At 49.0% G+C, this 22940-nt stretch overlaps 1 protein-coding gene across 7 annotated transcripts in view; it reads left to right on the top strand.

Moving 5' to 3' along the window:
* DBN1 (drebrin 1) overlaps positions 1-22940 on the top strand; it is a 41268-nt gene that overhangs the window by 8032 nt on the left and 10296 nt on the right. For 5 of the 7 annotated variants that reach the window (XM_083428983.1, XM_083428989.1, XM_083428988.1 and 2 more), the window contains exons 2-7: positions 16740-16795; positions 17770-17882; positions 19812-19886; positions 20860-21006; positions 21516-21593; positions 22348-22499. In XM_083428983.1, the coding sequence (XP_083285109.1) occupies positions 16740-16795; positions 17770-17882; positions 19812-19886; positions 20860-21006; positions 21516-21593; positions 22348-22499 (621 nt within the window). Of the gene's footprint in view, positions 1-12582; positions 12747-16739; positions 16796-17769; positions 17883-19811; positions 19887-20859; positions 21007-21515; positions 21594-22347; positions 22500-22940 lie in introns of those variants that run through there. The other 2 variants (XM_083428987.1, XM_083428986.1) reach the window with 2 other exon arrangements.

Raw genomic sequence — 22940 nt, 5'->3', positions numbered from 1 at the left:
AAGTACAGAAGGCTTCCTTTTTGAATTGTGGCCTGGTGGGAGAAGGTGTAGCGAGGGTGTCTCTTTAAACACAAGCTGGTCATGTTTTGAGTATTGTGTGCATGCACGGTTTATTTTTACTCAGAGACAGAAAAGTAAAAATGATGACTGCCATGGAATAGGTGAGCTCCCCCTCCTAAGTGAGTGTGGGTGGGTGTAACTTATCTCCTTTTAGGAGAATTCCATGCCCCCTTTCACACTGCAGGCGTTAGGAAACTCTGGAGTCAGTAAGGATCCAGGTCTCTTGGGTGCTGTTGGGTGGAAGTTCTTCTCTGCTGCTGCCACCTCTCATTTCAGAATGTCTGGCTTGGGCAGCCCCTCATTGCCCCACACGCCTCTCCTTTTGACTAGCCCATGGTGGGATGATCCAGAGCAGAGGGTTAGGCCTTGCAGCTTCACTCGTACTAAGAAGCATGCTACAACCCACCAGCTCTGCTGAAGGAGTGAGGATCAACACACAGATCATTGGACAAGATCCTAGCACTACAAACTACAGGGCTGGAAGCGCAAGAGAGAAGGCAACCAGGGTGGTGCTGTGGTTAGAGTGTTGGGCCAGGACCTGGGAGACAAGGGTTCGAATCCCCCACTCGGCCACGATGCTCATTGGGTGGCCTTAGGAGAGCCAACCACCAACTCTTAAGCCTAACCTACCTCAGAGGGTTATTGTGAGGGTGATAAGGGGAGAGCCATGTACATCACCTTAGGCTCCTTGCAAAGGTGGGGTATAAACACAATAATAAATAGCGGGAAGGGAAGCCTGGGCTCACCTGCCGCTTGCTGGTGGTAATGGTGGGTTGTGCCGCTGGGAGGACCTCAGTGGGGCTCTGTTTAGTGGAAGGAAAACAGCTGCTGCTGATCTCCTTCCATTCCCACCCGTGGGGAGCAATTATATTCCGGGGAGAAGTTGTATGCAGCCCCTGCTAGCAGCCTAATTGCTCGGTTTGGAGATGGGGAATTCAGAGCTTTTCTGCCCCCCTCGCATGATAGGGCTGCCAGACATCCCTGTCATTTGTGAAAGGCTCTATCTCTTCCTGTCCGCTCAAGTTCAGATGCCTGCAGGTGCCCTTGGAAACGTTTGACTCCAGCTGCTAGCTTGGGGCATGCTGCGGGGTGGGGTGGGGGGGCCAAACTAGCAGTGGCTAAAGACTACTAAAATTAGCTACCCATTGTTCGAACGGAGGTGAGTGTGGGTGACTCTGCTTTTAGTGCTAGGCTTGGCTGCTCCACAAGGTCACCTGCGAAAAGGGGACACAGAGCCGCTCTGGATTCACACAGATAGCTAACCAGTTATCCGCTCCATTCATTCCAAGGGTACCAACTGTGTTATGTGGTTTCTCTGCCCAATGCAAGGCAGCCCCGCTTCCCCACCAGAATCCATAGCTGGACAGTTCAGGCAGGAACACAACATTTTGCAGTGTGGTGGGAAGGTGAGAGTGTTGCACTGAGACCTGGGAGACCCAGATCTTCGCTTGACTGCAATACTTTCCAGGCTGTGTCCGAAATTCGCCAAGTGCATTTTGCTACGGGTGCAGGTCCAGTTGCAACTACAGTACGTGGAGATTTCTGGGTGCCAGTTTAAAATCCTCTGCCTTAGTCAATTCCATTTCCACTGTTTGTGTTTCTCCTTCTTGCATAGCGGGACGAGCAAATTCTTGTAAGAGCAGAAGCTACTGTCAAGCAGATGTAGCCGAGATGTAGAATCGTAGTGTTGGAAAGGATCTCAAGGGTCATCTAGTCCAGCCCCCTTGCAAACAGACATTCCATTGCAGCAGCCATAGCCTAGATTTAAGGTGCAATTTGGTGCCTAGCTTATCTGTCTGAGTTTCTAACACTCTTTCCAGGTGACCTTGGGCCGGCTTCTAGCCATCAGCCCAAAGTGGGAAGGAAGGGGCACATTCCCCAAGCTCCTTGTTAAAGGAAGGGATGCGTAAAAACGCATTAGCTAAACTTCCACTCACTTTTTGTTGGATGCCGTGATGTAGAAATCAAAGCATCCTTCCTTCTCCCCCTCCCCTCCCCTTTTCTGATTTGGGCCATTTTCCTCACTGTTTTGTTTTTTAACTGCTTCCCCTGCCTCCATCTCCTTAGTGGAAGCATTGTGGCCATCCTTGATGCTGCTGCTGCTATAGCATGACAAACCCCGCTGCCGAGGATATAGACATTTCGTTAGATTCCAGAAAGTCTATTTGTGGCTCTTTCTATTTTTATTTGCTTTTTTTTAAAACAACAACACATAAGGGTGCACATGCATTTCAGCCCTAAGTAGAGGCAGCGTGCAGTAGTCATATCTTAAAGTGAGAAGGGGTGGGGGTTAAATAAAAAGACAAAACCATTCAGTTGGAAATGGTGGGTAATGTCTGCAATGGAGAGGAGAGAAGGGATGCAGGTTTCCTGTTTCCTTCCTCCCAGACTGTAAAAGTATAGCAAGCACTCCCTGCTGCATTGGCACAGGGCGTTTTGCATCTGTAGAAGTGAAAAAATTAAAAAAATTATAAAGCAAGTAATTTGTTTTTAAAAAATAGAATACCAAGTGTTCTTGCTTGGGCTCTGAGGATGTCTCATGGTCCTTTGGCAGCTTGTCCTCAAATTCCTGTGAGCTGGTTTCTACTTCCCTGCCTCCTGTGTCAAGAAAACACCCTTTCCCAGCTACTTAGAGGGGCAAGCAAGGGACACCAGTTCTGTAAGTAGTAAAGGTAAAGGGACCCCTGACCATTAGGTCCAGTCGGGACCGACTCTGGGGTTGCGGTGCTCATCTCACTTTACTGGCTGAGGGAGCCGGCGTACAGCTTCCGGATCATGTCGCCAGCATGACTAAGCCGCTTCTGGCAAACCAGAGCAGTGCATGGAAATGCCATTTACCTTCCCGCCAGAGCGGTACCTATTTATCTACTTGCACTTTGACGTGCTTTCAAACTGCTAGGTAGTAAGGCCCTCCAAAATTGATAAGCCCATGTCAGTCTCCCCCCCCAAAAAAAGTTTCAAAAACGAATGTTTACTGTTGCTAGAACACTAGGCCAGATACCAGCTTGGTGAGACCATTTCTAGAAAGCAGAACTGGGTAATGCCATTTTTAGAAAGTAAGCCCAGTTCAAACACTAGGCTCTGTCCTAAAAAACTAATGCCTTCCCTGTGTCCTCATCCTCAAGCTAATTCAAGATGAAGGATCCCAGAACCTGCCTTTCTCTTTGTTCCAGCGCAACCCTTCTGCTTTGTCCATTCTTCTGAAGTTTTGATGGTTCTACCAAATTTTAGTTTCTAAACTGTTTGCCTCACTGTGTGCTAATCTTCTTCCTGCTTCTCCTCCAATACACATTTCAGCCAAGGTAAAGCGGGTGGGTTGTTAGCCCAGCCCTTCTGCCCCTAGATGCCTTTGTTGGCACTGAGATTTCCTGGATAAGGAAATAACTCATTTAATCCACCTTTCCAAACTGGGTTACTGCCTGGATAACAGGGTTGGGTTTTCTCGTTTGTGTTCTGGAGGATGACACAAGTACACAATGTGGAGTCCAGCATATAATAAGGAGTGCAATAGATCATGTCATGGGCGGTAACTAATCACTTCCCCTGCTACTCCCGCAGCAGCCACCAAACACACAGTACTTTCCAGTGCAGTCAGTGTGCTTCCCCGGGAAAAGAATCTGAGATTCGTAGCAGTTGAACTGAGTGGGTTGAGTTCTGGGGAACCACAATTCTTCCCTACTTTCAGTAAGAGATACTCTCGCTGGGGCGACATCATCTGGCAGGAGCCCAGCAAATTAGTAAGCAGAACTCGTTACCCTTCTGAAAACCACATTGTCTGGAAAGCCCCTAAATCCTCTTGCTTTCTGATGCGCTCCCACCCCGAGCTGCCCTGCCAGCCCCCGTCCGTTGTTTCTTCGTTCTGCAATGCCACATGCGTCGACGTGCTCTTTGTCGGCGTTGAGCTGCCTATGTTGGTTCAGCCTCATTGTTACCCTCAAAACGGCAGCGACTTCACGGCTGCGAGGACATTCCGCCCAACTAATCTCTGGCTTTTGATTCCATGTTTGTGTGTGTAACATATAGTATAATTTGCGGGCTATATATATCTCATTTGTAAGCTGGAGGCCAACATGAAATAATACGGCCCAGGCTGAGGTTGAAGGTGTTCTTTCCTCTTCTCGATGGGCTGTGAGGAAGGTGAGTTGCCCCCCCAGATTGCCGTGGACTGTCTTTCGCAGTGCTGGACCTTCCGTGAGCCCTGGAACCGCAATCACGTAATTTCCCTAAGGAACCTGCTTTCATAGGGAGTGTGTCCAGATTCCAAGAGGAATCAGCAGTGTGCATATGAGCTAATGAATTCTCCAGGGAGAGAATAATTCATGCTGATAAACCCTGAGCACAGATTGATGTGGTCCCCATCTCCTAAGCCGTATAAATCTAGGTAAGAACCCCACAGCCACTTTCTCACTTTCTGTTGACGCTGGCGAATATCCGCAGGGCCCCCATTAGGATGCTGGAGGTTCCTGAGCATCAGAATACCCCTATAGTTCCTTAACCAGTGAGATATAACTATACAGGACAGCTATTATACAGGAAATCGAGGACATCCTCGTTGCCTTTTCCTAGCTCCCTCAGCCCTTGTTGGCCTCCAGTCCCTGGCATCTTTCCCATCTTGCCTCCTTCTGGAGCTGGCTTTGAGTATCCTGGCATGTTTGCTGGCGCTGCCTCAGTGCCTGCGTGGCCTGGGCCAGTAAGACATGTGCCCACCAAGCGGACTCGAGTTCACATCCTGCCTTTGTCACTTGCTGGGCCCAGAGGTGTGCCTGATCACAAGGTCTTCTCCGAAAGCAGCTGCAGCTACGTTCCCGGAAAGAGCCTGGTCCTGAGCTGCCAATTAGCGGATTTGGCTTTTTGGATTAGAGTCAATCTCATTTGTGCCATTATCTGTGTCCGGCTCCCTGCAGTGTGGCTGTTGCCTTGCCTAGCCAGCCATGAGAAGGGTGCTGCATGGCACCATGCCTTCCCACTATGGGGATGGTGGCTGTACGACCCTTGCAGGATAAATTGGGTTTGGTGTGAGCCAGAAGCTTAGCATCCCGCTATTAAGCTGCTTTATATGTTGACACCTCTTCTTCAGTCCTCTGCTATTCCCACTTGGGCAGCTTTGTTGCTCCTTTTCCATGCCAATCCCTGCCCCTGCTGTGCCACCCACAGCTCTCTCCCCAGAGTTCTTCCAGGGAGTCATGAGATTTGCAGAGTATGGCCATAAGTGTGTTAGGTTCTCTTGCCAGCGGTTAAACTCATTAGATTTTCTTGTCTTCATACATGTGGGGCTGAGAAGGGGTTGTCCATAGCTTGCTTCCCTTCTGTCCTGGCTTGGGCTGGGTGCAGTGCCCACCTAACACAGAAATGCTTAGCCAGCACATTCTCCTTCCAGTGCGCTAGTTGGTGCTGCTGCAGCTCTTCTGGTGCATTCACTGAAGGTGGGGAGAAGAGCAATGGGGCGTTGCACCTTTTCCAACAGCACCAGCACGTTCTTGTTCCTGGATGGGAAGCACCCGCCAACTCTGAAGGCTTTGGAACATGGATGGGGAACATGAGGGCCTTCCAAATGTTCCGGGACTCCAACTCCCATCAGCCTCGGCCAGAATCACCAATGGTCATGGTTGATGAGAGTTGGAGTCCAGGAACATCTAGGCAGCCACAGGGTGCCACCCCATGGTTCAGTTGCTACAGTTTGGGGGTAGGTCTTCTATAGCCCCCTCTCTATATAGCTTGCGCCTGGAGATTTCCCTGTGAATCTGGTCAAAGGTGGAGCTTATAGACACAACACATTACTTCAACAAAAACCTGTTTCTCAGATGTGCATTTGCAAAGGTAATGCAGAGGGAGCTACAGTGGTACCTCAGGTTACATACGCTTCAGGTTACATACGCTTCAGGTTACAGACTCCGCTAACCCAGAAATAGTACCTCGAGTTAAGAACTTTGCTTCAGGATGAGAACAGAAATCGTGCTCCGGCGGCGTGGTGGCAGCAGGAGGCTCCACTAGCTAAAGTGGTGCTTCAGGTTAAGAACAGTTTCAGGTTAAGAACGGACCTCTGGAACGAATTAAGTACTTAACCCGAGGTACCACTGTATTTGTAAGGGAGAAACAGCTGGGGGGTGGAGGTGCCGACCACTAACTGAAGATGCTAATTTCTCCCTATATATACCCTGGGGTGCAGGAAGGGTTGTTTTTCTTCCAGCTGATTTTCTAGCCTCTGATGTGGAGGAAAAAGCAGGGGGGAAACTGTTGGGGGCAGGGGCAGAACTGGCTCGCGTCGAGTTGGCACTGAAACACCAGTTTGCAATGGAGCAGTGATGTTGGCCCCTACCAATTCTTCCCTGAAAATGCCCCTACCTCCTGAAAATGAATGTTACAGGGCAGAGACCCCAGTGTTTGCCTTGCAGTGGGTAGTTTCACTCTAAATTGCTTCGCAGCGTCTCGCAGCGGATGGTGCTATGTGCGCTTGATACCAAAGAGGTATAAATTATATTGCGTGGAAAATAAATTATGCAAATCAAACTATTTACATTCTTCTATTTTGCATAGTTCCCCTTCTGCAATGAGCAAGTTCTGAAAAGGATTTAGAGTCCTTGGGCAAGAGCTCGGGTGGCAGAAAACAGAAGTGGGAAGGGATCTGAGAGAAGGGGGAGCAGGGGGCTTGGAGCGGGTGGGCAGAGCGCAAGGAGGTAGGTGGCGCCATTTTGATATCCTGCACACACCACTAATCAGCAGAAGTGCAGCCTGGCTATGAATATCAGACTCTGCCGACGTCATTCCAAACGCGTGTCTACAGTAATGAGAGCTAGAATCTTTTGTTATTCTTAAAAAGCAGCTTGCTGGCAATGTGCAGAATGCACATTATGCTCTCGTACCCAGAGTTTACAAAACCCAGTATCCCAGTGATGGGGTGGTTTTGCTACATGAAGCAGAGCCAAGTGCTGTGCGCACACATATGCCTTCTTTGTTTTGGGTCTAACATCTTAAAATGTCCTGCTGATGAACCATTCATCAGTTCCTGCTTTCATCAGCCATCACCACCATGGCAGAAGCGGATCGCCCTTCTGCATAGCAGGGTTTGCCTTGGGTATATAGATGCAGGAATGTTGAAGGGCAAACCAGAGTGCTATATAGCTCCTGGTGCATTTCCTGTTTTTCCCCGACAAGTCTGAACTTACTTGCAACAGTAATCCCAAGCAGGAGAGAAACTGACAAAACCATTTAAAGCTAGGTTAGGGAACCAGACTCCTGGGGATGGCGTGTGGTCCTTGCCCTGATTTCAGGCAGCCTTCAGCATCTTCCAGCCGTTCTGCCTCCTTAAGCCCCTCTTCTGTTCTCCAGCACACAGTCCATCTGTCCGCCCCCCATGGCATAAAAACCCTGGCATTGCTTCCGCTTTGGGAAAGGTAGAGTGGGAATGGGGTGGTGCAAAAAGAGTGCTATGCCTTCCTGCAGACCCCACCCGCTCTTGATGATGGTTCTGCCCACCATTGGCTGTGCCCCCTGTTTGACTTTTCATGTGACCCAATTAACCGTCATCAGAAGAAGGTTCCCCGCCACTGATTTAAAGTAATGCATTGGGCAGGCAAATCATATTGGGTCTCTGCTCTCCATGTCCCAATTGCAGATGTTCCACATTGTTTGTACTACGCAGGAAGCTGGTAAAGTTTCCAGAAGGCAGACTATTGACATTCTGGCACAGGTTCTAGTCAAAGAGACATGCAAAATTAGGGCACTTTCTGTTTAGAAAACAAAAAGGGTTTGTTTGTTTGTTTTTTAAAAAAATTGCTGACAGTTGTATAATTTATCAAGTTTTTGTGTCCCACTTTTCCTCCAAGAAACTTCATGTACAGTAGAGGCAGGTCCATAAGAGTGAATAGGGCTTTGCCCCACTAATCTCAGTCTGGTCTCAACCAGACCCCAAAGCTCTGTCCTTTGCCCTACCCATCTCGATGGGCATCAGCCTCCATTGTCAGTGTGGTGTTATGGAAGGTTATCCTATTTAATCCCCTGAGATGGATAAACAGTGGCCAACCCCGATCTGCTTAGGATAATATGGTGATAAATAACAGAACAGTGTAGTTCAGCCTTGCCAGCCCTGGCACCCTCCAGATGTTTTAGACTAGAATTCACATCAGCTCAAGCCACAGTGACTGATTGGAGTTGTAGTCCAAAACATCTGGAGGGTGTCAGGGTTGGCAAGGCTTGTATAGTCTCTGAAATTCTTGTTATCTTAGGGTATTAAGTGAACACCAGTGTGGTAGCATAGGGGGTTGAGTGCTGGGCTTGGATAAAGGAGACCTGGGTTCAAATCCATATCCAGCCAAGCAGCTCATTGGATGGCCTTTAGCCAAGCATCCTTACTTGGTCTGCAGTGTCTCCACAAATTCATTAATGAGGGTAGCACTAGATAGCTCACATATAGGCTGCATGAGCTCCTTAGAGCAGAGTTGTGGAATCTCTGACCATTCTTGACACACCAAGGGTTCCATTTTGATGCCAAGTCAATCAGCAGATACCACTCATTGACACCAACTGATAAGCAGAAGGATAGGGTTTAATTCTGCAATGGCTGAGCAGTTGCCCCTGCATGGCTGAGTGAAGGGGTTTGCCTCTAAATCCCTTCTAAAACAAAAAGAGGGGTAGAGAATTAGCTACATGTTGCTGCTTCCAAGGTGAAATCCTGACTTGGATGCTCCAAAGCACCAAATCACCCAATGACATACAATTGACAGGTGGGCAGCCCCATAGAGCCAAAAAGGTTATCCAGCTCTGCCTTAGAGTAGAGTTTTTCAACCTTTTTGAGTCCACGGCTCCCTTGACCAACTACATTCTTTCTGTGGCACCCCTGTGGGGCTCAGGAGCCCAGTGATGTCACCCCTGCAGAACTGGTGGTCTCTTGCTCTTTTTTGAACACCCTTCCTTGTGGAGTGCTCCCTCAGCCTCCTCCCCTTGCCTTGGGAGGCCTCTGAGCAGCTGCTGCTGCTGCTGCCCCTGGTCTGGGAGCTGCTGCCCCAAAGAGAGGTGCCTCCTCACACTGCCCCACAGGGGCCTAGGAAGAGGATGGCCCCAGCCTTACTGGCCCAACGGAGACTGGCCAAAGGTGAATGTGAGGCCAGCACCTTACCTTGGGAGGCAGCAGTGGGCGCTGCTGGGCCTGCCTGGCGGAAAGGCTCCCCTTCAGCACTGGGCGCTCAGCTCCCAGGCAGGCCTTGCAAACAGCAAGCACAAGAAAGGCCAGTGCCTGCCCGCCCTGCCTGCCACTAGTCTGTCCATTTCCAACAGCAAGAGCTCGCTGGGCTGCCTCGTCCGCTTGCTTGCTTAACTCCACCTCAGCTCCTTGCAACCAGCATCCCCTGGCCAGCCCCAGAGGCACCATTCACCCCTAGCCATTGGCTCAGCTACCTGGGGATGATGGGAGTTGGAGTCCAACAACAAATAGGCACCCAAGGTTGAAGAATACTGCTCTATATCAGAAAGCCATGGCCCCCTCCTGTCGGAATGAGACAGATAGATAAATAAATTCAGTGTATGCTTCATGTGACTCCATGTCTGCATAAGCCATAGTTACCAGACGTCCTTTGTTTCAAGAGATGACCTTTATATCAGAGCATCATAGCTGTATTGAACAGCATAGCATTGGCACGACAGTCCCCAAGTCTCTTCTCTTGCCTCTTAAAAAAATCCTTTGGCAAATCAATTGCAATACTGTTTATAACATCATTCTCATTTAATCTCATCCAAACATTTGAGTGTCCCTTCAGGTTGTTTGGGTAAAAATATGCTATTCTAAGAACCAACAGGCGGCTTACTTTTAGCTGACGTGGGTGCTTTCAGCACACAGATGAACTGTCTAACCATTTGCTGTATGAAAGGCAGCAATAGCCAGTAATAAAACTCTGCTTATAATGCTATGAAATGCTGATGGCTTTGGAAGGCTAAAAAGACCCATAGGCAAATATTCCTTCTCAATTTTTTGAAATCTATGGGTGCCCTCTTTCATCCAGCTCCATAGATGTGTAGAAAAAAGCTTAAGAATTGGGTTTCTTTTTCTGTAGGTTTCTTTCCAACACCCCCTTAATATACATGTAGTATGAGCTTAAGAATAGTATTCTTCCTCTCTCCCCCCCCCCCCCCATCAATTTGGCTGAAGGTACAGTCAAACAACAGATGTCATGTTTATTCCAGTTTGGTCACAGTAAAAAGTAAAGGACCCTTGGATGGATAAGTCCAGTCAAAGGTGACTATGGGGTTGCGGCACTCATCTTGCTTTCAGACTGAGGGAGCTGACGTTTCTTCACAGACAGCTTTCCAGGTCATGTGGCCAGCATGACTAAACCGCTTCTGGCGCAACAGAACACCGTGATGGAAGCCAGAGCACACGGAAACGCCGTTTACTTTCCGGCAGCAGCGATACCTATTTATCTACTTGCACTGGTGTGCTTTCGAACTGATAGGTTGGCAGGAGTTGGGACAGAGCAATGGGAGCACACTCCATTGCAGGGTTTTGAACCGCTGACCTTCTGATCGGGAAGCCCAAGAGGCTCAGTAGTTTAGACCACAGCACCACCCGTGTCACAGTAACCCTCCCCAAGTCATGAAATAAAAATACTGAGCATCCTCTATTCTTACTATGGCAAAATAAAGATCCACCAATCAGCAACATCAGCCCAGGTACAAGACCAGATGTAATCAATGGGGAAAGCCCCAGGGAGGGGCAAAGCTTACTCCAAGGAACATGGCAGCATCGTGCACAGTGATTGGGGAAAAGGAGTAAGAAGGCAGGCTTGTAGTTTCAACATTACTGAATCAGTGCCACAGGCCTATCTGGACCAGCAGCCTATTCCCCACAGTGGCCAACCAGATGCCTCTGGGAAGCCCTTAGCAGCCCACCCATTTTCCTCAGCAACTTTAGAGTCAATTTAGCATTAGAAATCGGGATAGAAAAGCTAGGATGGCTCCTGGAACCTGGGTTGTGAGCGCCAAAACAGAATGTCTAGTTACCTTGGGGGGGGGGGGCGGCAACACCTTTTATTTATTATTGTGATAAGCATTAAGTAATGCGCAAGTCACATAAGTGACACCTTGTTAATATCATATGTCTAACATAAATTGTTAATACGTTTCTAATTTGGTGTTTAAATAAAAATATTGGTACCATACTTCAGTTTTCAAAATATTCTATTCTTTATTGTTAAACTCCTTCTATTGTCTATCCGTAACATATACTTCAAAGCTTCAAAGCACATACATTTCAGTAATCCTTGAGTGTCAGCCAGGCACAAAAAAATGGCACCCAGACTTTCTGAGGTGCTCGCAAATGGAGAATCTTTCAGTGCAAAATGCTCCTGGCTCCCTGCTAATTTCGAACCCTGAGAGTCATACTGCCTCTAATACGGGATCCCATTGGTAGCCTTATCGCCCATGAATTTGTCTAATCCCCCTTCAAAGTTGGTGGTTGTCACCACATACTGTGAATTCCACAGTTTACCTATGCGCTGTGTGAATCAGAACTTCGCTTTTGTCTACCTGAGCCGCCTACCCTATGGCTACATTGGGTGGCCCCGAGTTCTAATATTACGAGAGATGGAGAAGCTCTTTCTCCACAGCATGCATGATTGTATGGCCCTTCATCCTGTTACTCACCCTCTGCTTACTCCCTTGATCTATCCAAAATGCGTGTGAACGTGAGATGGGGAGGTTCGGGGCAGAGCTCCAGCCTCCCTTGGCAACTGTCCACTCCCCTCTAGCGAAGGCAGTCATATGCTCTGAAGGAAGTGTCATCTGGTGGGGTCTCTCTTCGGTCAGTGGGTTGGAGGTAGGGGCCTTGCCTGGTTGCGGTGGGCAGCCCAAGAGCTGCATTCTTTTCTGTGGACCCTTCCAAGGCCCACATGCCAGCAGTAGGCAGTTTATTGTGTGGAAACTACAAAAGTAAATACACTTTATTCTCCGTCCAGGCAAGCAGGAGGTGTTATCAGCACACAAGGACACATCTCTGCTAGGCAAAAAACACACTGGGGGTGCAGAAGGACCAGAAGGAGAGGCCTAGAGGGCTGCATTTGGCCCACAGGCCTGAAGTTCCCCACCCCTCCTCACACCTCCTAATAGGTTGAGGGTGTTGTGGAAAACTAAAAAGGTGTTTGGTGCTGAGCCTGATAATCTTTAAGGCGAGGGCTCATGAGCAGTAATCAGGAAGAGGCCTTACCAGGCCGCTAAACCCTGGCAGGATTCCAGGTGCTGATGGCAGGCTTGCTCCCTCCTCCGATATCAAAGGACTAGACTTATCGCAGAGAAACAAAGAGATAACTGATGCTGTAAGCAACTTCTGCTAAAGCCAATATTGTGATGAGATGCGGCTGTGGAAGGTTTGGGGCTATGGAGTAAAGGCAACCAGTTCATGTTGGGAGTTGAGAACATGTGTCAGGCCTGCTGGATGAGGCCAACAGGCCCATCTAGTCCAGCACCCTGTCCTTGCATGCCTGCGAGCGGGAGCCCTCTGCCCACCTGCGATTCCCGGCAACCAGCATCCTTCCTCCTGCCAACGGAGTTCCCCTTCTGACTCTAGCAGGATTCTGGCCCAAGGAACCGAGGTCGTATGGCGCCCCGGCCTTTACTGGAATGCAAACAGCCAAAGAATTTGGCAGGTCAGCAAATGGAGCACATGATGCCCAGGAAGAGACACAACTCAGCAAACTCCCACTGTAAGCTGTGGAAAGGCCGGGCAGGGAAGGCACCTCCCAGTTTGCCATGAGAGGATGGCGGTGGGTGCGCACAGGAGGAGCAGCATTTGGGGCCAGCTGCCAGAGAATACCTCCCCCCTCCCTCCCACCACCACCCAGCCTCCCCTGTAAATCACCTCCTTCCTCCTCATATGAACTGTGTCCCAGCTGGATGGCAGTGTGGTTGCCATGGTGCCACAGAGATGCTGGCTGCTTTGATAAGCTGAGGGAGTCTCCCCCCCTTTCGGTCTCTTCGCCCACACAACCTGGACCAATTCTCCGTGCTCCTTCCTTCCCCCTTCGCATGAGGTCTCGAAATGAGGTTGCGAAGAGAACAGAACCCCCATGTGCTCTCAGCTAGGGTGTGAAAGCCTTTGGTTCTGATTTCTGCTGCCTGATTGGCAAAGGATGGAGGGAATGGCTCTACCCCGGCAGAGATGGAAGAGAGGGTGGTATCTTGGAGACGGTTTCCATGGAGGCCCCTTCACACAAGCCCTGATGGCTCATTGATATGCTGCTACTGCTGCTTTAATTTCACTATTTCTCCCTCTCCGCCTCTTAACACCCCACCCCACTCCACCCCTCACATTCTTATTGGGCAGCAGGCAGTTCACTGCCAGAAGCGTGAGTGGGTCTTACTCCCCAGGTGGGCAACAATTATACCATCCTGGAGGGGTGAGGCCTCTGCTGCTGCAGCAGCGCATTCATTTCTCCCCATTTAGCAGAAGCTCCTCCCTCAGCCTTTTGCATGTGGCCTGCGGGCACATGCAGCATTAAGGAGACAAGGGGATATGGGCGGAGGGGATCTCTCCCACTTGAGCACAAAGCACCTGGAACTGATACCAGCGAAGCATCCGCATCAACAAAAGAGAGGACAAAGGCAGGTGCTGATTTGCATTTTTAAAAACCGTGTTCTAATAGTTTTGTAGGGAAGCAAATTTAGAAGTAATTCAGTATAATTTGAATAGAAATTCAATACAGGCGACTCCCCATTTACGCAGGGGTTACGTTCCGAGGCACCACGCATTTAAGTGCAATTGTGTAATGAGAACACAATTGAAAGAGCCTGCAAATGAACGCCACATTCGCTCCCTCCAAACCTTGCTCAAGCTCCCCACAGGCCTTGATGGAAAGGCTTGCGGGGTTCCTAAGCACTGTTTTGTGCCATTTTTGTGCTTCTTTAAGGCTATTTTTGCCCCTTTTGTGCCACTTCTGTGTTTGCGGTGATTGTGCCTGCCCAGAGGCATAGTGCAGGGGGTGGGGCACACTGGGCCCCACACCGCAGGGAGTAGCACTTACCATGGGGCCTGCAGCACGCCCGAGCCACACATCTCTCCTGGGAGTGACACAGTGGCTCAGGTACCTGCAGGCTCCGCACTGCCCAAAAAAGCAACATGGGCCTGCTGGGCACAGGAGCAGAACATGGCCCGGGCTCTGGGATTCTGGCGCGCCCTGCCCCATCCCACCCCGCAGGCACCACACCCACCCCACCATCTTGGGGTTCTTTTGTCTTTCAACCAGGCCTAGACCTGATGACCTTTCTAGCAGAGGATCCCCTCAAACAGAAGACTGTCCCCCGTAATGTAGGAGATGTTGTACACCCTCTCTTCATCGCTCTTCCCTGCTGTTCCTCTTCTGGAAGTGAAGTTGTGGTAGATGTACCAGCTGAAACCTTGGGGAGCGCCTCTCCTTATCACAGCATTGCCAGACAGAATGTAAAACAAAAAGGGCAGGCGGGATGGGATGGGGGCTTTGTTCTGGGCAGGCTGGAGGAGCAGCTGTGTTCTAGAAATGCTTGCTCTACATCATGGGTAGGCAAACTAAGGCCCGTGGGCCGGATCCAGCCCAATCGCCTTCTAAATCCGGCCCACAGACAGTCCAGGAATCAGCGTGTTTTTACATGAGTAGAATGTGTGCTTTTATTTAAAATTCATCTCTAGGTTATTTGTGGGGCATAGGAATTTGTTCATTTTTTTATTTCAAAATATAGTCCGGCCCCCCACAAGGTCTGAGGGACAGTGGACCGGCCCCCTGCTGAAACAGTTTGCTGACCCCTGCAGTCTACATCATGTTGCGGGGGACTGGACATTGCAGCACATGCTGCAATAACCCACTAGGGGCCTCTTGTCTGTGGAGACTGAGCCACCAGTGTAGGGAACTTGCCTGCCTTGGTGATATCAAATATGGCAGCCTGCTTGCTTTACCTACACAAGTTGACAGGAGGAACTGAGAGCCCAGCCGGATCCTGCATGCACAGGCCAGTCCTGGGTTGCATCTGTTTGGGTGAGGAACTTTAGGCCCCATGGCTAAATGCAACTCTTCTAGGCTTCTGTATGTGGCCCTCGTAGCTCTCCCTACGCCTTCACTGGCCCTCCTTCCCACCCAAGGACTTTGGCTTGGCTGGAATGAGTCCTTGAAGCCTGAGAATGCCTCTTGCTACTCTGGGATGATTGTGTAGAAACAGGCAACCTAAGTGACCAGGAGGCTGGAGAAACTCCCAAATAAGGAAAGATTACAACATTTGGGTCTTGGGCTCTTTAGCTCTTTAGTGGCAGAAAGTTCAGAACAGACAAAAGGTCTGATTCAGCAGAGCTTTTCTTAGGAAATCTACTGAAAATAGTTTAATTCAAATGACTCTATGTCTGTGCATGCACACAAACCAAATATAGCCCATCTGGGAATCGCACATGAGACAGGCAGTTTGCTGTTGCTCAAGGGCATTTTTAATTTATCTGCTCCAGGCGTGCTCCAGGAGGCCTGGTCCTCTGAGGGTGCCTGCTGCCCAATATACATGGTGCTTTCTATAAACAATTCTCAAATTTGTGGAATGTGCCTCTTTGGGGGACAAGTGGAAGGAGGAGCAAAGTTTCAGGGGTGATAGAATAGGACTCTGGAACATGCTGTGGATCTTCCCTCACTAACCAAGACACTGGTAGATGTATCACCCTCTGACAGTGAACATCATCTTGGATTTGTGTGGGTGACCCCATCGTTACTTCCCCATGACTCCAAACATGATTTGGAAGGAAGCAAGTTTGGAAATATCTGTTGGTTGCTTTCTGTTTCCTGGGGCACGGCTTTCAGAGGGGTTGAAATATATTATGTTGTAATGCAAGATCTAGGCTTTCTTTGGAATGAGAGGCATTCTCTGGACAAGACATTGTTGTCCTTTACTCAGGACTGTGTTTATTGTGCATCATGTGCAGTAAAGGTAAAGGGTAAAGGGACCCCTGACCACTAGGTTCAGTCGTGGCCGACTCTGGGGTTGCGGCACTCATCACGATTTATTGGCCAGCATGACTAAGCCGCTTCTGGCGAACCAGAGCAGCACACGGAAACACTGTTTATCTTCCCGCCAGAGTGGTACCTATTTATCTACTTGCACTTTGAGGTGCTTTTGAACTGCTAGGTTGGCAGGAGCAGGGACCAAGCAAGGGGAGCTCACTCCGTCGTGGGGAGTCGAACCGCCGACCTTCTGATCGGCAAGTCCTAGGCTCTGAGGTTTAACCCACAGCGCCACCTGCATAATGTGCAAGCACCACACAAATACAGAATTCATCATCCTGAAGGGTCAACTTTCATTTTAGTAAAATAGTATTTATTGTGTTGGTCCATAGACCATACCAGGAAACCTATGTTTTATTTTAAAAATCAAGTTTGTAGACCTTGGGGGCTAAGAAGAGTGTGTATCTATCCCACCAAGATCTCTGAAGCCCCACAACCGCAGTGACTACGTGGTTGGGCTTTGTGGTTCTGTTCCTCTCCCTGCTACTCGAGGGCTACAGGAGCAGAACCAGTTCGGCAAAATAAGCCAACATGTGCAAATCTGCTTAATCCAAGCCCTAGCCTCCAATTTTACCTAGCACTATATCTGCATTTCCTGGGTGCAAGAGTTGGATAGTGAAGGATTTGCGCGGTCTGCCCTTATCTGTACATGCTTCTCCTAACCTGTTTGTGTGATTCTCTGACTTGCAGGGCTTTGTACACTTACGAAGATGATTCCGATAACCTGAAACTGGCTGCTTCAGGAAGTGAGTATTCCTGTCCCTGCCCTTGCCTCCTTGCTGGGCAACCTTATGTTGCTTAGCTGATCCAGTCCTGGCAGTTCTCAGTGCTCCACCAAACTTGCCTCTCCTAAAACAAAACAAAAAAAAAATTCCCTTTTTTTCTTTTTAAAGTATATATTTTATTAAGTTTTACATAACAAATTTAAATTCAAACACATCATTCACCTCTTCCATTAGGATTCTCTGAATCCCTTGACTTCCTTCCACCCTTCCATGGTTACCATTATCAATTTTTTTTCCCCTTCTGCTTATCTTATTTTCTTTAATTTGTTAAAAAAATAGTAATTCATTTTTCCATAGTTTTTTGTACATTACAAGCATTACTCAAATCCCACCAAAGTTGTTTACAGTGTTCTCTTAAGTACATTGTAAATTTTTTCCATTCCTTCTTAAAATTCTTCTCTTGCTGGTTTCTGATTTTCCCAGTCGGTTTCTCCATTTTGGCATAGTCCATCATCTTCATCAGCCATTCCTCTCTGGTTGGAACATTGTCTTCATTCCATCTCTGGGCCAGTAGTATCCTCGCTGCTGTCGTCGCATACATGAATAGACGACGACTAAAAATCCCATATTTTTCAACAGGGTTAGAGTTGAAGTGGCAAGGGGTGGGGAGATAAATGGTCATGAGTTGTGGCAAGGGCACACCCAGTAAGTTGAGAGATTAGTCCCTTTTATCATGTGTTCCTCTGTCTACCCACCTGAAGGGCTGAAGTTCAGTGCTATATCATCTGCTCTGCATGCAGAGGTTCTTGGTCCAGTCCCTGGCATCTCAGGCTTCCCTGCTTGAAACCCCAGAGAGCCTGCTCCAATCTGCGCAGACCGTACTGAGATAGATGAACCAATGCCCTGGCTCTGTGAAAGGCAGTGCCCTATCAGGTCCCTAAGGGAAAGAGCAGTGTCGTCTGTGTCCCATAAAATCTGTCTCTTTGCTTCTTCAGCTGGCGGCCTGCAAGAACTCTCCAGCCATTTTGAGAACCAGAAAGTGATGTACGGATTCTGCAGTGTCAAAGACCCTCAGGCCACCCTCCCTAAATATGTCCTCATTAACTGGGTAAGTCCAAGAAGAGTCTGGGAGGCAGCTTGCTCTGTGCTGAAGGGGAGCAATATTAAAGTTGACTGGGCCACCCAAAAAGAGGACCTTGGTACTGCATGGGAAGGGAAAGTTCCACCAGCTTTTCTTTCCACTGTGGTGAGGAAAGCCAGACAAGGAGAAATTCAGCCTTCTTTATGCACAGGAATCCTCTCAGCATCTGGAGCTGGCAGCCGTGTACAGACTAGGGTGGAGAATGGGCCGGGCTGAATTATCTGAAACAGCCAAGTGTTTCTCAAACCCGGGTCTCCAGCTGTTGTTGGACTACAACTCCCATCATCACTAGCTAACACACCCAGTGGTCAGGGATGATGGGAGTTGCAGTCCAACAACAGCTGGAGACCCAGGTTTGAGAAACACTGAATGGTGAAGGCTGATGGTAGGTCCCTGGTGTCTCAACCGTAGGGCCTAATCGTCTTTTTCTACCTAAAGATAATCTCTGTGTAGGAAAAAGCAGCAGCCCTTCATTTGTGAAGGCTGGCACGAGTGCTGTTTGGGATGTGAATACAGGGGCACATAAAGCTGGCTGGCTCTGAGGAAGCCTTTAACGTGCAGGTTGATCTTTCTAGCAGAACCCTTGCTGACTGCTGGGTTTCCATTGATTTATCTGCACTGCCCTCTAGTGGAACAAATTCCATTTTCCTTAATGAATCTGAAAGGGTCGACCACTCTCACACATTGGGCTGGCTCCTTCTCCTTCCCACTTTCTGTCCAGACTTGCTTCCTATCCTACCTGACATAGCCCAGCTTGTGACAATCTTTAAATACTGCTTTTGTGGACAGTTCCTTTCACTAGGCCTTTTTAAAAATGTCTTTGTAGAAATATGGGTTTAACAGTCTGAACCAGCTGCCTTTGGCCTGATGCCCTCCAGACATTTTGACTAATAATAATATTAATATATTTATTTATTTATTTATTTATTTATACATACATACATACATACATACATACCCCATCCATCTGGCTGGGTTTCCCCAGCAACTCTAGGCGGCTCCCGACAGAATATTAAAAACACAATAAAATATTAGACATTAAAAACTTCAGATGTCTTCTAAAAGTCAGATAGTTGTGTATTTCCATGACATCTGATGGGAGGGCGTTCCACAGGGCGGGTGCCACTACCGAGAAGGCCCTCTGCCTGCTTCCCTGTAACCTCACTTCTCGCAGTAAGGGAACCTCCAGAAGGCCCTCAGAGCTGCACCTCAGTGTCCGGGCAGAACTACAATTTCCAGCATCCCTGTGTATGGACCATGGTGGCTAAGGCTGATGGGACTTGTAGTCCAAAAGCATCTGGAGAGAACCAGGTTGGGGAAGGGTGACTTAAAAGAAGAAACACATTACGAAGTGCTGCCCGGGGGCAGAAATGAACAACAAATACCCAGCCATTTGGAAACCGCTGACTATCACTACTAGCCCTAGCAAGACCCCCTTTGCAGGGGTGAGATCTACTGTGAAGGAATATAGGATGTACTCTCTGTGTCATTTCCCAGTCCTTAACAAAAGGACAGCAAAGAAAACTCCTGCCAAGCATTAATGCTCCAGGACTTAGAAGAAGCTGCAGACTTAGGCATGTGGGGCAATGTTGCTTCCCTACCTTGTGGCACAGTGATATGTCTGGTTTACATCTCATCCAAAATTATCAAGGAAGACCTTTCTGCAGAGAAAACCTTGCTGCTCTTGCTTTCCATTCAAAAATCCAGAGGAATATCCCGTTTTCTTGCGTGCTGGTGCCACCCTGGTCCTCCTCCTCCTGAGCTCTCCAGATGCTCTCCCAAGTAGCCTGTGTCTCTATGTGCATGTAGAATAAGATGCTGCCTGCTGCTTTCTCACAAGAGTGGCATCTTCCAGCACTAACCTTCCCCGTCCCTGTGCACCTTTATGCCTGGCAGGTGGGAGAGGATGTTGCTGATGCCCGCAAGTGTGCCTGCGCCAGCCATGTGGCCAAAGTCGCGGAATTCTTCCAGGTCAGTGGCAAACTGTTTGGGGAAGGGTTTCGCAGGGGGAGTGCCTATGCAACAGTCCTTTCCCATCTTGTGGGAAAGGGATTTGGACTTTGTGGAAGAGGGAGCATGGTTCTTCTGCAATGCAGGGGTGGAAAGACCTGTGGCCCTCCAGTTGTGGACAGAGAGTGTAGCCCAATAACTTCTGGATGGGCACAGATTCCACATCTGGGGTGGGCAAGGAGTTTTGATTGTGAGCTGTTGGCAGGAGACCTGTGCCAGCTGCTGGATCTCCGCTGTTGTCCTTCAGGCAGCTGCCTTAAATTCTCATTTGACTTCCTGCTCAATGCAAAATGCAGTTTCAAGTGGGGTGGTAAACCTGAGGTCAGGGGGCCAGATGTGGCCCTCCAGGCCTCTCCGCCCAGCCCTTGGGACTTTTCTTAGTCCTTGCCCCTCATCAGCCTGGTTTGTGGCTTTCTAAAGTGCTTTTGCCTGGCTGGTATATGTTCTTGAGCCATGATCATGCCTCCTGCTTGCCCAGTTTAGGTAGGCAGGTAGCGGGTGCACAGGTGGGTGTAAGCCTTTGGCTTTTGTGTGGCTGGAGTAGAGCCTCCTCTACAAAGGTAAACGTCACACATCCTTTGGCCCTGCTTGCTTTTGCCTCTGGCCCTGCTCATCACTGGCAAGCAGCCCCCCCGAAAACTACCCAAGAGGGAATGCAGGCTCTTTCTGAAAGAGGTTCCCCGCCTTTGAAGCTACAGCATCCCTGACAAATATGCTCATCCAGACTCCGCTTGAATAGCTCCATTGGAGGAGAGCCCACCGCCTCCCAACACAGTCTTTGTCTACTGTCTAGCAGCTGTCTTCGCAATAAATAGGAAGTGTCCTCTGGTGCTGAGCTGAAATCTCGTTCCCTGCCATTTCCTGGTCCTAGTCCATCTTCTCCAGCTTGGTGGCTGGACCCTCATTTTTCAGTGTGGTTTGAATGTCTCAACAGGGTGTGGATGTCATTGTCAACGCTAGCAGTGTGGAAGACATCGACCCAGGAGCCATTGGGCAGCGGCTCTCCAACGGCCTCGCCCGCATTGCCAGCCCCGTGCTGCACCGTCTCCGCCTGCGTGAGGATGAGAATGCGCAGCCCGTGGTAATGCTCCTTCTTTGCCATGCCCCCCCCCTTTCCCCTTGCTGGGGAGAAGCAACACTAGCCACTTCTGGGCTTGGGTGTGGCTGGTCTGCTGAAAGCAGTTTCGACTTAGGGCATCCTTCCCCGGATTTGGACTACAGCTCCCATCAGCCCCTGCCAGCATGGCCAGGGACTAGGGGAAGATGGGAGCTGTAGTCCAACACCATCTGGAGGGACCAGGTTGGGGAAGAATGTTGATGCAGGGTAAGAAAGATGGTTACAGTGGAGTGGACGTTTCAGTTAGCAGTAACCTCAGATTAACCTCACTGGCTATGATGGGTGCATTGCAAATTCTCCAGCATACATTATAAACTGCCTTGAAGAATATTCTGGTCAGTTACCCCCATGCTGTTGTAAAGCATTGTGAAACACACCAGGACAGTGAGAAGCTGGCAAGTTGTCTTGTTATCTGTGTGTCCTCATTCACACCGTACAGATCTCTCTCTCCTGATTTGATTTCTTTGTTCCAGGGCACCACCTATCAGAAGACTGATGCTGCTGTGGAGATGAAGCGACTCAACCGGGAGCAGTTCTGGGAGCAGGCCAAGGTAGAGAGGTTTTACCAAGGAAGCCCTGTCCCTGGGCAGGTCAAGTCTGTGATTAGCTATGACTATGACTCTATCTATCATCTATCTATCTATCTATCATCTATCTATCTATCATCTATCTATCTATCTATCTATCTATCTATCTATCTATCATCTATCATCTATCTATCTATCCGTCTATCTGTCTATCTATCTATCATCTATCTCTATCATCCATCTCTATCTCTATTATCTATCTACAGTGGTACCTCGCAAGACGAATGCCTCGCAAGACGAAAAACTCGCAGGACGAAAGAGTTTTTCGTTTTTTGGGTTGCTTCGCAAGACAAATTTCCCTATGGGCTTGCTTCGCAAGACGAAAACGTCTTGCGCCTTTTTTTAAAAACCGTCAATGTATTCCTATGGGAAACCGTCAATGCACAGTGGTGCTTTGCAAGACGAAAAAATTCACAAGACGAAAAAACTCGCAGAACGAATTAATTTCGTCTTGCGAGGCACCACTCTATCTATCTATCTATCTATCTATCTATCTATCTGTATCATCTATCTCTCTATCTATCTCTCTATCTACCTATCTATCATCTATCTAATCTATCATCTCTCTTTCTCTCTCTCTCTCTCTCTCTTTCTCTCTCTCTCTCTCTCTCTCTCACACACACACACACACGTACGTCCTTCCTTACCTTCATCCCTGTTCCAGCCCTTCTGTGTGAGGTGCAGCACCTACCCTCTCCCTCTTTTCTGTCCCTTGCAGAAAGAGGAGGAGCTGCGCAAGGAGGAGGAGCGGAAGAAGGCCCTGGACGAGCGGCTGCGTTTTGAGCAAGAGCGCATGGAGCAGGAGAGGCAGGAGCAGGAGGAGCGAGAGAAGCGCTACCGGGAGCGCGAGGAGCAGATTGAGGAACACAGGCAAGGGGCGGCCGGGAGGGTCTGGCCATGGTGTTTTCTGTGTGCAAAGGGAGCCAAGGAGGCAACACGGGTGGTTCCTTAGCAAGCCAAGATGGGCAAATATTGGTTTCTCCCATGGGAGGGAGAGGGCTCTTGCGCTCTAATCCTGCTTGCAGGCTTCCCATCATCAGGTTGGTCACATCAGGTTGGCCTGATCCAGCAGGCTCTTCTTAGGTTCTTATCTGCAGCAGTGTTGGGTTTCGTTGTCCACTACAATCCAGCGGTGTCACATGCTGGGTTTGGGATGTTATGAGGTCTTCCGTCCTTCTTGCCACTCATGATTGAGTAGCAGGGTGGTTGTCTCTGTTATTCCTCCTTCTCCTAAGGTGAGGCATCAGTTCTTCCCCATCCTTTCTTGGATTGGTCATACAGGGACGCCTCTTCCACGTTGCTACCTTGTTG

The sequence above is a fragment of the Podarcis tiliguerta genome (assembly GCF_965153285.1).
Source record: "Podarcis tiliguerta genome assembly, chromosome: 2".
NCBI classification, from domain to species: domain Eukaryota; kingdom Metazoa; phylum Chordata; class Lepidosauria; order Squamata; family Lacertidae; genus Podarcis; species Podarcis tiliguerta.
Note: the sequence above shows the minus strand (reverse complement) of the source record. Positions and strands in the feature narration are given on the sequence as shown.